Source organism: Oncorhynchus mykiss, chromosome 29 (assembly GCF_057628025.1).
Source record: "Oncorhynchus mykiss isolate SJ-2025 chromosome 29, ASM5762802v1, whole genome shotgun sequence".
Lineage (NCBI taxonomy): Eukaryota > Metazoa > Chordata > Actinopteri > Salmoniformes > Salmonidae > Oncorhynchus > Oncorhynchus mykiss.
In genome coordinates this window covers 18,781,037-18,796,578 of record NC_143050.1, presented here as the reverse complement: position 1 = coordinate 18,796,578, position 15,542 = coordinate 18,781,037, and the positions used below count along the sequence as shown (strand labels likewise).

Below are 15,542 nucleotides of genomic sequence, written 5' to 3'. Positions count from 1 at the left end.
CTCCAGAGATCTCCAGGAGTGAAAATAATCATTTTTGTCTTAATCTGTTGTTGTCTAGTATGGTGTTTTTGCTAGCTAGGGCCGTTTACTTTAAGTGCTTCCTGTCTTCCCAGTAGACTATTTGGTGTGTGAACTGCTGACTGCTCATAATTTGCAAATGATTGTTGACACATCAACCAGGAATAAGGGGCAGGGAAATTTGTGACTGTTGTTTTGGTAATCAGCGGCTGTATTGGAGGGGGAGGTGTTTCTCCTCTCTTAGGCAATCAGCAATTAGTACCGGGAGGTGTGCTCTTCACCTCCGCAAGGCAATTTGCAATTATTGTTAGTACTTTACTCTCAGCAGTGGTCATGTTAGCGGCGGTTTCGGCACTTAAACCGCTGCTGTAACAAAGACGGTTCTGCAGAGTTGTTTGAGGAAGGAAAGAGAGGAAGGCTCCACACCACTCTCTCACTTGATTATCTTACATGGTAATTTATGATCTAATTTTTCTCTTTTGTAGCTTTGACAATTGTGTGTTGGGTATAGAAATACCTGTTTGCTATTCTCCCTGTAGGCTTTAGATGCTCCCCACTGTCACGACTCCTACCGAAGGTGGCTCCCCTTCCCGTTAGGGTGGCGCTCTGCGGTAGTCGTCACCGGCCTACTAGCTGCCACTGATTTGTTTTCCTCCCCCTCCTTGTCTGTTTATTGGTTACACCTGTTGTTAATTTGGTTATTAGTTGGGCTTTATTAGCCAGCCGGCCCGCCTGCTCTTTGTGCGGGATTGTTCTATGTGTACTTGTCGTGCAGGCGTGTATGTCACGACTGTTTCGTGTACGTGAGCTGTTTTTTGGAGACAGTTTAGTTCATCTGTGGTTTGGGGTATTTGTGTTGAGTGGCATCTGCTTTTTCACCTGGTCGGTGTATTAAATACGTGCCTACTCTGAACTCTGTCTCCTGCGTCTGACTCCTTCCTCCACTACACCCCGGACATTACACCCACCCCTTGGTTTCAATCCTTCTAATTTAGTGTCTGGTCTCTAGCAGCGTAGTTCATCTCAGCCTATGCTGCCCTTCAGTCCCTTGACTTTTTGGCCCTGACGGAGACATGGATCACCCCAGAGAACACAGCTACTCCAGCTGCACTCATCTGATTACGTTTCCTCTCATAGTCCGAGAGTATCTGGCAGTAGCAGTGGTGGCACAAGGCTACGCATTTTCTCCCAAGTGGAGATTCTCTTTTCTCCCTCTCTCACTTGTCTATCTCCTCATTGAAATTCCATGCTGTCACTTGTCGTGTCTTTGGCTATGCCGGATTAATTGATAAGACATGCTATTCTATAAAATAATTTCTCCGTAATTAATATCACCTGATTGAGCTAATCATGTAAATGTAATTAACTAGAGTCGGGCACCACAAAATAATATTTATAGAGCTGTTATCTTCCGAATAACTCTTAAAGAACTAGTTTTATTTTACTAGTTTGCTATTTTACATCAATAGTAGTCAACATTAATCTTCATCTTCAGTCTCATCTGAAAATTGTAAATTATTTTATCTGCAAGAACCTTGGCTAACAATTTGAATCAGCAATACAAAATTGGGTTTAATTATTTATTTACTAAATACCTAACTAATCACACAGAATTCACATACACACAATTCATCATAACTTGATTACAAATTAAGTCAAAGGAAAAGGTCCCTAGAGGGCGGAACAGATATGACGGCTTGTTACACAAAGGAAAAGGGTCTGGGTTGAGTGAAAGAGCGGAAGACAGGAACAAAGGCGAAGCTGTGCTATCGTAAATACATTATGCATTCTAAATTACCGCCCATTTGGAAAAGGAAAATGCAATAAATATTTACTCTGAGCTGCGCTTCATTAGGTTGGTGGTAGATGGAAGGCCGCGTTGCCAAACCCAGTCCTCTGTCCTTTGAAGAATGTCTGTGGTTGTCAATTGGATACGTTGTAACATCGTTGTGTGGTAGATGGGATACTGTCTGTTCCTTCCTAACCTGTGTTTGCAGCTGTGGTCGCTAACTCAACGGCTAGGAGGTATCACTTCTGTAGTGAATAAGAGTTCAAAGTTCATACCATTTGCAACCAAAGCTCATGCTGATGTTGGTTTCGTTCTGAACCATTCTGACATAGGACCGTCGCCCTCATATCCTCAGAACAGGAAGTTCTATTGTCGTCAGGGGCTTATATAGGAAGGAGAAAAGGGGTGTGTTTCATAGTTTACAACCCCTGTCTCTTCACGTGGGCGGGCCACTGAGTGAGTAGCCCTAACTTATGAAAACCCACATCTCACATTTTAAAAGCTAAAATCACATTTCGTCCCATCACAAATAATTTCATATTCAAACATTTAAATTGAACAACAATTCCATGTGAATCCGATAACTCTGATGTGTAGACTTTCCACTGCAGTTTGTCATCTTATCATTGAGGAGAATGTCTCAGATGACAACCGAACTGACATCATATTCATTAAGTACCACCGCATATGATCCATTGTTCGGATTACCAGTTAATTTCCCCCCACATTCTGATGTTCCCAGAATCTCTGTTAACCAAGGGTTTTTTAAATGTAACATCAGTAGGTTAGTGAGAGGAAAAGGGGGGGGGGGGGGAGAGGTATTTATGACTGTCATAAACCTATCCCCTAGGCCAACGTCATGACACTTGTCCACTCAAGCTTAGCATTGTTGTCATGTATTGCCCACCATGTGCCCTTAGAGTTCCTCAATGAGTTCCTTCAGACCTTTCCTGATGATGGCTCACCACTCTTCATACTTGGCAACTTCAATGGCTGGTAGCCTAGCGATTAGAGGGGTTACACAGCAACTAGAGGGTTGCCAGTTCGAATCCCGGGTCCGAAGGGAAAAATCTGTCAGAAAGTGAGCTGGCAACCAGAGGGTTGATGGAGTCAAATCCCAAGAGCCATGGTGCTGTTGAGCAAGGCACATAAATCCCCCACAACAACAGCCCCCTGGGCACCCAGTGTGGCATCCCCCCGGGCACTCAGTGTGGCAGCCCCCCGCACCGCTCCAAAATCATGTATGTCTCTCTTTCGGAGGGGTTGGGTTAAAAGAGAAAGTCACTTTTTTTCGGACCTTGTGTGCAATTGACCAATAAAGTAATCTTAATCAACCTCCCCGACGTCTGCCTTTGATTAATTTCTTTCCAACTCTTTCTTTCCCCTCCTTACCACTCAGCCCCTGCCCAGGTGGTCATGCACCGTCGCAATTATCGCTCGATCTCTCCCAATACTCTCTCCTCTTCTATCCTATTGTCTCTCTCACCCTATCCTTATCCCTCCTGTCTCCTGATTCTGCCTCTTCCACCCTACTCTCTTCCCTTTCCATATATGTCGGTGAATCCTGTTTCCATTGATCATCCTTGATATGTTTCAACTTTATTGGAGTCCGCCTGTGGTAAATTCAATTGATTAGACATTTATTTGGAAAGGGGCACACCTGTCTATAGACAGTGCATTCAGAAAGTATTCAGACCCCTTGACTTTTCTTGACTTTTCCACATTTTCTTATGTTACAGCCATATTCTAAATGGATTAAATAGTTTTTTCACCTCATCAATCTACACACAATACTCCATAATGACAAAGCAAAATCTGTTTTTTAGAAATGTTTGCAAATGTATAAAAAAATAAAACTGATATGACATTGACAAAGGTATTCAGACCCTTTACTCAGTACTTTGTTGAAGCACCTTTGGCATCAATTACAGCCTTGGGTCTTCTTGGGTATGACGCTTACAAGCACTCCTGCGTTGTCTTGGCTGTGTGCTGAGGGTCGTTGTCCTGTTGAAAGTTGAACCTTCGCCCCAGTCTGAAGTCCTGAGAGCTCTGGAGCAGGTTTTCATCAATGATCTCTCTGTACTTTGCTCCGTTCATCTTTCCCTCAATCCTGACTAGTCTCTCAGTCTCTGCCGCTGAAAAACATCACCACAGCATGATGCTGCCAGCATGCTTCACCGTAGGGATGGTGCCAGGATTCCTCCAGATGTGACGCTTGGCATTCAGGCCAAAGAGTTCAATCTTGGTTTCATCAGAACAGAGAATCTTGTTTCTCATGGTCTGTGAGTCCTTTAGGTGCCTTTTGGCAAACTCCATGCAGGCTGTCATGTGCCTTTTACTGAGGAGTGGCTCTGTCTGGCCGCTCTACCACAAAGGTCTGATTGGTGAAGTTCTGCAGAGATGAGTTCAGTTTGTCCGGGCGGCCAGCTCTAGGAAGAGCCTTGGTGGTTCCAACCTTTTTTTCATTTAAGAATGATGGAGGCCACTGTGTTCTTGGGGACCTTCAATGCTGCAGAAATGTTTTGGTACCCTTCCCCAGCTCTGTGCCTCTACACAATCCTGTTTCGGAGCTATACGGACAATTATTTCGGCTTCATGGCTTGGTTTTTGTTCTGACATGCACTGTCAACAGAGATTTTGTTGTTGTTGCATTGTATGTGTCTCAATCCACTGCATCCGCCGATGTTGCATTTCCACATCTGCGGTGAAAGTGGCAGAGCTACAGCGGTGTTTGACAGACCTTGAGACATCCAGAGAATCGTTCTTCTCATAAATACCTCAGGAGGCTAAAGAAATTTGGCTTGTCACCTAAAACCCTCACAAACTTTTACAGATGCACAATTGAAAGCATCCTGTCAGGCCTTATCGCTGCCTGGTACAGCAACTGCAAGGCTCTCCAGAGGGTGGTGCGGTCTGCCCAACGCATTAACAGGGGCATACTACCCTCCCTCCAGGACACCTACAGCACCCGATGTCATAGGAAGGCCTAAAAGATCAAGGACATCAACCATCCGAGCCACTGCCTGTTCACCTCGCTATCATCCAGAAGGCAAGGTACAGGTGCATCAAAGCCGGGACCGAGAGACTGATTAACAGCTTCTATCTCAAGGCCATCAGACTGTTAAACAGCCATCATTCCCAGCTCTTCATGGAAAATTAGAGGCTGCCACTTCAAGGAATGGAACACTAGTGACTTTAATAATCTTTACATATCTGGCATTACTCATCTCATATGCGTATATACTGTATTCTATACTATTCTACTGTATCTTAGTCTGTTCCGTCAATATGTATATAGTCTTAATTCATTCATACTTAGATGTGTGTCTATTGGGTATATGTTGTGTAATTTGTTAGATATTACTGCACTGTCAGAGCTAGAAGCACAAGCATTTCGCTACACCTGCAGTAACATCTGCTAATCACGTGTACGTGACCAATAAAATTTGATTTGAATACGTCTGTCGTGTCCAAACCGTTTATCTATTATTAACGATTCTCACGTTTAGCTCTACGACCCCCACAAGTGTCCCGGGACTCATCTGAAGGTAACCGGTACCAGTTTAAAGAAATAAGGATAAAGGAAGGGAAGTATAAAGGTAGTTTTGTGCACCAAAAAAAGGGGTGAAATGTGTAAAAAGGTCAGTACATCAATAAAAACAAACATATTTCCTGAGCTTTTTTATATCCCTTAGATATAGGACAGACAAACCTTGTTTCTCATGAGTTATGTTTAGCTGGTCTTTTTTTGCCATTTATGAATGTTATTCAATGCATTTCTATGGGCTATAGTAGTAACGGCCAAATTCAATATTTATCCCAAAACATTTTTCTATATTTTTTTATACCTAAAGGGGTCCTAAAATTAAATAGCTGAATGATCCATAGTATCATCTTAAAACAACTACATATATCAGCTTAGAACCCCTCCCCCCTTTTCAATCACAGTATGGCACTCAATTTCAGCGATACGGATTGAATAGACCTTAAAGGCAATGTTCCCGGGTTAGAGGAGACTGCATTCACGGTCGGCTCAATTTGAAATGACCTTTAATTACTATTGTGCAATCTCTAGCGCTTCAGCAATACAGATGGAATAGAGCGCTAAATCGCAAAAATACAGACTATGACTTCAGATCTGACTCAGATTTGTGCCTGATGACTCTGACATCAACTTTTCTGAGACGGAATTGAAATGTTAGTGTCCTAATACTGTTCAGTTGATTCAATCCAAAGTCCAACTAAGGTTAATTAACTACATGTAACTAATCAACTGCAGGAATTTCTGTATATTTTTTTCCTGTAGGATTCCTGTAGAACTCTCTCTACTTAAAGCTGCTGTCGCAGCACAAGGATCTGCATCAAAGAAAAGTGTTTCATGCCAAAGACTTCCCTCCTTGCTACAGACTGACGTGACTATTTTAGCAACCTGGAAAATGTCTTGTCTGTGGAGAAACAGGGACTCAACTTAAGGGGTTAGAGAACAGCAGTTGTAAATTCCCAGCTTGTGGTGTGTGATCCATTGAGATGCCAAATAACAAGCATCATGAAAACTTCCTGAAGCATATGTCCCAGGTTGATTAGAGCAGATGGAGGACGAGGAAATGAGGGCGCAGAGACTGCGCTTAATGATTATGTAATGTAAGAAAAGTTATTTATGGAAACTTTTACACTGATCAAAAAGTCAACAGTGAGAGAGTAATGAATGTGCAGTGATGGGCCAGGTGTGGCAGTGATGGGCCAGGTGTGGCAGTAACTGGATTACTGAATCACAGTAGCAGGATCTGTCAAGCACATTGTTTTACACGGACAAATGCAGTTCAGATTCAATAAAACAATGTTTACCTGTGTGAATCAATAAGAAACAGCATACTGATACAAACATGCTTTCTCGCTGCATGGGAAGAATGACATTTTTTATATATCCTGTAAAATCAGCCACCGGTTATGATTAAAAGTCCTGATTAATGAATAAATAAAACTCCATTTTGAACAATAATAAATAAACAACTTTTATTTCCACTGATCATACATTAAGCGTGCATATTAATCCAAATAAAAGCAGCAATGATCATGTAATTATAAATACATCTAGAAATCATAAGAATGGATCTGAGGATCCTAAATTTCAAAAACAAAGTCTACACACTATCCTTATGCAAATTACAGCAAGGTTTGGCAATCATTTGGTTTTGGTCTTTTTTTTCATTACAGCATCATCATAGTTTTGTTTATTTGTTGCCATTTCAAAAACTGTACACCGTAAGTGCTATGTTTAGGAAATGAACGAATCGTTAGGTTTTAAAACCTTTTTTTCTCCTCTATGCAGTGCTTTGACATAGTCATGTAGGTGAAATATGTTCAAAGCCTGAATGTGACAGAGAATAATGCAAAAAGATTTGTGAGGACTCAGAAGTGTAGACATTTCATCATTAAAATCCATACCCCCATGTTGAGTAAACATTTAGGATGGAATAAAGCCATGCCTTTCATCAAACTCTGAAGACAAGGAGTACATATACCTTGAATTATGATTCACATCCACACGCTCGCACACTCATACAAAACCCTTGGAAAAAGTGTGCTTCTGCAGTACATCGTCTCAAATTAAAATTGTAAAGCACACTTTAATTAAGCTGAAAATGTCTGGCAGAGATTGTCTCACATAGATTAGTGTCCTGTATAAAAAGTATCTTGGAAGAAGTCCTTATGAGACTGAGGTTGTCCTCAGACAGAGTGTGGATCAGGGAACCAGGCAGTGATATATTCACATGTTATTGTGTTCAGCTTGGATTCACATCTAGACTTTCACTCATGAGGATAGCCGTATTAAAATGTTACATACAATACTTCAAAATGTTTCTATCATACAATTATTCTTCACTCAATACAACAAAACACACTCACGCTCTCACATGTACACACCTAGTAGTAATATTATTCTTTGACGTGATATACAACAAATAGTTTGAGATAAATAGTAATATTAATCTTATTAACAAACACCAACAGCTTTTCAACTGATCACCATTTCCTGAATAACATCTGACATTATGTTTTGGCCTCAGTGGCTACTAATTCTAATGCAGTACCATGCCAACTGTAGTTATCCCATTAACTCCTATCACAAGTTATGTTTAGACCCTGTTCAAATAGAATATGGCACTGTTTTATCTACAAACACTTACATTGTTCAAACATCTTGACACTCTTGACTTTTCAAAAACGAAAATGTCCACAACACAAGCGCACAACGTTGTTGAAAAAGAAGAGGGTTAGGATGGGCTGAGGGTAGTAGTCAACGTTCAGGGCAGAGGCTGAGAACCTTCATGGGAATGACTGTGCTAGTGGGGCATCAGGGGTTACATAGTTGGTCAACCAGGAACCATGTTCAGACATGGGGAGAAGGAGGATCTGGGTCAGCTCTTCTGAGTCAGTGTGCTATCATCTCCAAGAAATTGACTGGTTGATTAGGGTCATCCTCTATCTGAATGGAGAGATGCAGGAGACGATCAGTGGGGCTAAAAGAGCTAAGTGTTCAGGATAGACTATAAACAAAATAGGAGCATTCTCAGAAGAGTCAAAGGTCATTTCATTTCCCTCATTTTGTGCAGACAGCCTATTTAGATAAAGCTATGCCTCAAGGCATAAGTCATCTGAAAACATACACCAAGTCATTAGCTGGTGCCAGTCCAACAGAATGGCTAAGGCTGCCATCCATGTCATTGTAAATGGGGTAAAAGTCTTCAGAGTCAAGCATCCACGGTAGCAATAATAATAAACAATATAAATACTTTAAAACACTCAGAAAAGTACACAAAAAGGAGAGGGATAGACATGTAAACAATAGGAGACAAGCTTTCTCCTCTCTCTCTATCTTGCTCTCTCTCTTTTTCTCGCTCCCTCTCTCGCTCTCTCTCTCTCTCTCTCTCTCAGAAGCCTGGCACGTGGCAGTAGGCCTCCAGGGAGGCCAGCATGATGTAGAGGAACCAGAGGGAGAAAAAGAAGAGGGAGGTGAGGAGTTTCGCGGTCCGCGGGCCCCCCAGTTCTCCCCCTGCCACGCCGGCCCGGCGGCGGTACATCAGCACCAGGACACACACAAACGCCATGATGGTGAACAGGGTGACGGAGAATGCCAGCGAACCTGGCTCTACAAGAAACTTCTTTCCCTTGGTCTTCCAGTAGACGGCCGCAATGGTCCATGCCACGCCGATGCCCAGGAACACGTTCACTGCATTACTGCCCGTTACGTTGCCGATGGAGGCGTCAGCGTACTGGTCCTGGATGGCCGCCACTTTACTGGCAAATGTGTCTTTGTGAACATAAAGTAAGCAGAAATAGATGGTTAGAAATAGGTAACTGATTCTGACACGGACAAGAAACAGATACAGCCCAGAGAAAGAGTGACAGACAGAGAGAGTAGGCTACATAGAGACAGGCACCCACCTGGAACGGAAGTCCCCAGTGCCACAAATACTACGGCAGTGACAGAGTCCTTAAGCCCCACTGTACAGCCGAAATGAGAGGCCAGGTCCCCAGTCACAGCCGTCAGAACACCAATCAGGGAGATGGACACAAAGAAGCAGGCCCAGCCATTCCAGTACTCTGTGGGCGGGACAAAGGCGAACAGAACCTTCCAGAACACTGTGAGGAAGTGCATGATGTAGTCAAAACAGGACGGGAGGCGCTCCTCCCCACTCTCCTCCTCATCATCATCCCCTGGGGGAGAGAACGAGAGGTGTTTACACATATAGTACAAATCATTCTGATGAGATGCAGCGTTTTATTCAACATTTTTACGTGGTACAAAATTAGAGTTACATTTTACATTTGAGTAATTTAGCAAGCAGACACTTATCCAGAGCAACTTACAGTTAGTGCATTTATCTTAAGATAGCTAGGTGAGACAACAATAAGGTGCAGCAGTTATCAACAAGGTCAGCGCTAGTAGGGAAATAAAAGTTTCACCATTAATGCTTTGCTTGGAATAAAGTTGGACTTAACATTGCTTCTTGCATCTATACATTTTCAAACAGCAACTTTGCGTGTCTGTGATTTCATTACTGCTACCTCCCAAAGTAGAGAGTGTGATTTCTCTGCCCTGAACACCACTCCTCTGACTCTCCGTTAATGCAAGAGCATGCAGCGTTAGTGAGTCTGTCCCAGAGATTTAGGAGTGAAGGAGAAAAAGGCACTCACCTGCACTGACAGTGACAGCATTGACAAACTGCTCTCTCCAACTACTGCTGCCCACCACCAGAGCAAGGTTAGTCTTCTTAATCAGCTTATCTACTGTGTTCTAAACAAAACAAAAAAAACACAATCAGATTTCAGCCTAGAGTTATCAATACATAGAATGGATAGAAGTGTGATATTTTGAGTGGAAGGGGTAAGGGTTGGTCTGATGTTTCCAATTTGTGTGGTAAACAATGTAATCTCGCCCAGTTTGTTCTTCATTTGTTTGAGGGCAATGACCCATCCATCTTTTTCAGTTGCTCCACTGAGCGGGTGACCTGGCTGGCCTCTGTCCAGACAGTCTCCTCGCAGGAAGAGGGAGGGCAGACATCGACAGGAGTAACGAGACAGTCTCCTCACAGGAAGAGGGAGGGCAGACATCAACAGGAGTAACGAGACCGTGACCTCTCTCACTGGAGAAAGACATGTGACCCGTTTCAGTAACTAGGTGTATGTTAAGATGGAGCTGACAGATATGGAAGCTCTGGTTCTAGGTCCTAAGCAACTTTGCAGTATTTTGTTTTTTTGTGTCTTATATTATTAGCCCAGAAAGTTTTTTGTGTTATTACATACAGCCGGAAATAACTTTTGGATATCAGAGCGGCGGTAACTCACCAGCATTACGACCAGGAATATGACTTTCCCGATTTGTATCCTTTGTTCACACCCCCCAGGGCAATTTAACTTATTCCAGAGGCTGCTCCATGATACCGCCGGCGGAGGAAAGGTTTTTGGAGTGGACTTCTAGTCCGAATCAGGAGGCGTGCACACTATTCACCGCTTCCGAGTATATTACTTGCTAATGTCCAGTCTCTGGACAATAAAGTAGACGAGCTCAGGGCGAGGATCTCCTTCCAGAGAGACATCAGGGACTGTAACATACTCTGTTTCATGGAAACATGGCTCTCTCCGGATATACTGTCCCTGTTCATACAGCCAGCTGGGTTCTCAGTACATCACGCAGACAGGAATAAAGAACTCTCTGGGAAGAAGAAAGGCGGTGGAGTATGTTTCATGATTAACTACTCATGGTGTGATTGTGATAACGTACAGAAACTAATTTGTTTAGCTACGGAAACGACAGGAACCTTCCCGCTAGCCATGATTGACTGAGATAATGGATGGGCTGCGCATGCCAAGAGATAAGTTTGGATTGGTCTGCCATGTAGCATGTAGATAATCCTTGCTACTCAGCTTTTTCAAAATATATAAAGTTAGCCATGGAGAACTGCAAAAGTGTGGCTACTGCTCTCAACAACATTGCTGCCCTGAATTTAGCAGGCACTATCGACAAAGATCAGTGGGAAAAAGTTGCTTTCTGCACACGGTCAGTACCAACCGGAGTGACTTGACACAATGTGGGGCAAACAAGCTTTACAAACAAAACAGAGTTAAAGCGGATCCAGTCTGCTGCGAAGCATTCGTCCATGTATATGGGTAAGAGTCTAGCTACATTTTCAGCTATTATACGTTTCTAATTTAGTCATTCAAGGTTAAAGGGTAGCTAGTGAACGTTAGCTTGCTAGCTTGCTAGCTAACGTAACATGCATGATCTTTGTAGTAACATTATTTTGTATTTCAGAAATCAATTTGCATTGCTAGTTATAGCATCATGTTAGCTAGCTAGCTAACATTGAACCTAGTAGGTTAGGTTTATCTACCTGCAGATTCATATTCATATTACTGCATTCTTTCACATGACCCATCCATTTAGACAAGTGTCTGGGTAAGCATCATCTAATAATTATAAAATATTTATAAAATATTAATATCTGGACACTGTCTATTTTTATATTGCTACTATAAAATATGCAAGTAACTACTTCACTGTACCATTTACACCTTCTGTATCCTGTACATGTGACAAATACATTATTAATTTGATTTTTTGTTTGTTTACCAGAGACAGTAATGTGAAGAACAACAGGACCTGCACCAAAGTCAGATTAGGATATAAGCCAAGGATTATATAACATGTATTTTTATCTGGAGATTTTCCTTATTATAGGCTACTACTTTCACCACCTTTTGTCTTATTCTTTGGTTGTTTACAACACTATCTTGCTCACTCAGTTTAGCACATGGCCTCACGTGTGAATCCTTAAAGAGATGGGCGAGGTTAAGGCTTAAGAGGGTGTGGAGAAAAAAAAAAAACAATTTCAAATTTTGCAAAATAAGACCAGATCTAGGTGGTCGGTCAGAAATATGATGCTGCAGGGACAGAGGGAGACAGAGGAGACAGAGGGTGACAGAGGGGGACAGAGGAGACAGGGGGGGGGGCAGAGGAGAGAGGGGGACAGGGTGGGACAGAGGAGACGGGGAGGGGGGGACAGAGAAGACAGGGGGGGACAGAGGAGACGGGGGGGATAGAGAAGAGAGGAAGACAGGGTGGGACAGAGGAGACAGGGGGGACAGAGGAGAGAGGGGGGATAGAGAAGAGAGGAGGACAGGGTGGGACAGAGGAGACGGGGGGGACAGAGGAGAGAGGGGGGATAGAGAAGAGAGGAGGACAGGGTGGGACAGAGGAGACAGGGTGGGACAGAGGAGACAGGGTGGGGCAGAGGAGAGAGGGGGGATAGAGAAGAGAGGAGGACAGGGTGGGACAGAGGAGACAGGGTGGGACAGAGGAGAGAGGGGGGATAGAGAAGAGAGGAGGACAGGGTGGGATAGAGGAGACAGGGGAGGACAGAGGAGAGAGGGGGGATAGAGAAGAGAGGAGGACAGGGTGGGACAGAGGAGACAGGGGGGGACAGACGAGACAGGGGTGGGGACAGAGGAGACAGGGGGGATAGAGAAGAGAGGAGGACAGGGTGGGACAGAGGAGACAGGGGGAGGACAGAGGAGAGAGGGGGGATAGGGAAGAGAGGAGGACAGGGTGGGACAGAGGAGACAGGGGGGATAGAGAAGAGAGGAGGACAGGGTGGGACAGAGGAGACTGGGGGGGGCAGAGGAGACAGGGGGGACAGAGGAGACAGGGGGAGGACAGAGGAGAGAGGGGGGATAGAGAAGAGAGGAGGACAGGGTGGGACAGAGGAGACAGGGGGGGACAGAGGAGAGAGGGGGACATATGAGAGAAGGGTGTGTCTGTGGGGGTTTGTTTGTTTGTTTTTGTGGGTTACCTTAAACTCGTAGGATTCCTCTATCACCACCTCCAGTTTGGTGTGTTCTCCCAGGCTGGGACAGCCCATCTTGGACACCTCCTCCTCATCGTTGGGTGATTTGTTCTCATTGGAGTCTCCTGTGAAACAGAGAGGAACACTTCAATGTCAAATATCATACCCCCCCCCCCCCACAAAATGCTAACCTCCCCTGTTATTGTAATATTGGGAGGTTAGCATGTCTTGGGGTATGATATAAAATGCTAACCTCCCCTGATATTGTAATATTGAGAGGTTAGCATGTCTTGGGGTATGATATAAAATTCTAACCTCCCCTGTTATTGTAATATTGGGAGGTTAGCATGTCTTGGGGTATGATATAAAATGCTAACCTCCCCTGTTATTGTAATATTGAGAGGTTAGCATGTCTTGGGGTATGATATAAAATGCTAACCTCCCCTGTTAATTGTAATATTGAGAGGTTAGCATGTCTTGGGGTATGATATAAAATGCTAACCTCCCCTGTTATTGTAATATTGAGAGGTTAGCATGTCATGGGGTTATGATATAAAATGCTAACCTCCCCTGTTATTGTAATATTGAGAGGTTAGCATGTCTTGGGGTATGATATAAAATGCTAACCTCCCCTGTTATTGTAATATTGAGAGGTTAGCATGTCTTGGGGTATGATATAAAATGCTAACCTCCCCTGTTATTGTAATATTGAGAGGTTAGCATGTCTTGGGGTATGATATAAAATGCTAACCTCCCCTGTTATTGTAATATTGAGAGGTTAGCATGTCTTGGGGTATGATATAAAATGCTAACCTCCCCTGTTATTGTAATATTGAGAGGTTAGCATGTCTTGGGGTATGATATAAAATGCTAACCTCCCCTGTTATTGTAATATTGAGAGGTTAGCATGTCTTGGGGTATGATATAAAATGCTAACCTCCCCTGTTATTGTAATATTGAGAGGTTAGCATGTTATGGGGGTATGATATTTGTGCATCTGTATTCACGATTCATTCAGGATTATCCATAATCACGGTAGCATCCACTTTAATGTAGAAGTGTTTCTTATTTACAATAAAAGTGACTCCAAAATTACACAATACATTATTTACCATTCATTTCTATAGGGCACAAAATAATCTGAAACACAACCAAAACAAACAGCAAATGCATCCAACTAATTTATAGAGTCACAAGCTTGATGTAGTCATTGCTTGCTATGAATATGGGACCAAATACTAAACTTTCTACTACTTTAATAGACATATAAGTGAATTTGTCCCAATACTTTTGGTCCCCTAAAATGGAGGGACTATGTACAAAAAGTGCTGTAATTTCTATTTCGGTTCACCCGATATAGATGAAAATACCCTCAAATGAAAGCTGACAGTCTGCACTTGAACCCCATAGTTAGTGTCATTTTAAATCCAACATGCTGGAGTACAGAGCAAAAACAAGCAAAAATGTATCACTGTCCCAATACTTTTGGAGCTCACTGTATACAAAAACGTCATTTATTTATCAAATTAATTCTCTGTGAATAAACTGTATACCAATGTATCAATATACAGAGTTTTGTAAGGGGTTTAATTATTATTTTTTATCATGTGTATCAGCAATGCAGGAATAATTGAAATGCACCAAAAACATTACATTAGTGTAAAATACTATAATGAATGTGCAGTGAGAAGAATAGCCTGGAGAAACAGCACTAACATGGACCAACTACTCTCAGTCTTGATGAAATCCCCCGCAAGTCACTAATGCCAACTAATGTGCATCTATAGTATAGCCATTTGTACACTCGGGGACATCCTGGCCATAAAATACATTTTGGTGATGTGTTTGTTTTTCAATATACATTTGTTAATGTTACCAATCCCCACTAATGGGTTTATGAAAGCAACATAACACCTATATTTGGAATAAAATAAATGACAAGTTAAGGATGTCATGTGTTGTAATTCTATGTGACGCAACCTCATCAGTTAAAACATGGATCTGCCAGGGGCAACAACAAATAAAGACCCCAGCACTTCCAGAATTACCATTCCATCCTTCATAAACAGCTGTTGTGTTTTTCCGATAACTGATGGTGTGAAATACAACATTTAAGACTGTTAAATCTGACAGCAATAACATGAGGCTGCTACAGTAAATGGCAGCTTTGAACCCGCAGGGCTCTGCACTGACCATGTTTCCGTCCAATCTCCAGCAGCACAGGCTCCCCCAGCTGGATGATGAAGGTCTTGTTCTTCTCATACTCCTCATCATCAATGACCTTCACCTCCAACAGCTTCCTGCAGATGGGGAAAAACATACATGTTGGGTCAGAGACATAGAACCAGATAGCTCTTCAGAAGGAGAGAGAGATGGGGACAGAGAAC

The 15,542-nt window shown here is 42.8% G+C and overlaps 1 protein-coding gene across 1 annotated transcript in view; it reads right to left on the bottom strand.

Moving 5' to 3' along the window:
- Positions 1-6,793: 6,793 nt before the first annotated feature.
- LOC110509404 (sodium/calcium exchanger 1) overlaps positions 6,794-15,542 on the bottom strand; it is a 68,030-nt gene continuing 59,281 nt past the window's right edge. The window contains exons 5-9 of the mRNA XM_036968337.2: positions 15,349-15,455; positions 13,162-13,280; positions 10,007-10,106; positions 9,254-9,526; positions 6,794-9,119 (exon numbers count right to left, since the gene is read on the bottom strand). Coding sequence (XP_036824232.1) covers positions 8,740-9,119; positions 9,254-9,526; positions 10,007-10,106; positions 13,162-13,280; positions 15,349-15,455 — 979 coding nt within the window. The 3' untranslated portion in view covers positions 6,794-8,739. The remainder of the gene's footprint in view (positions 9,120-9,253; positions 9,527-10,006; positions 10,107-13,161; positions 13,281-15,348; positions 15,456-15,542) is intronic.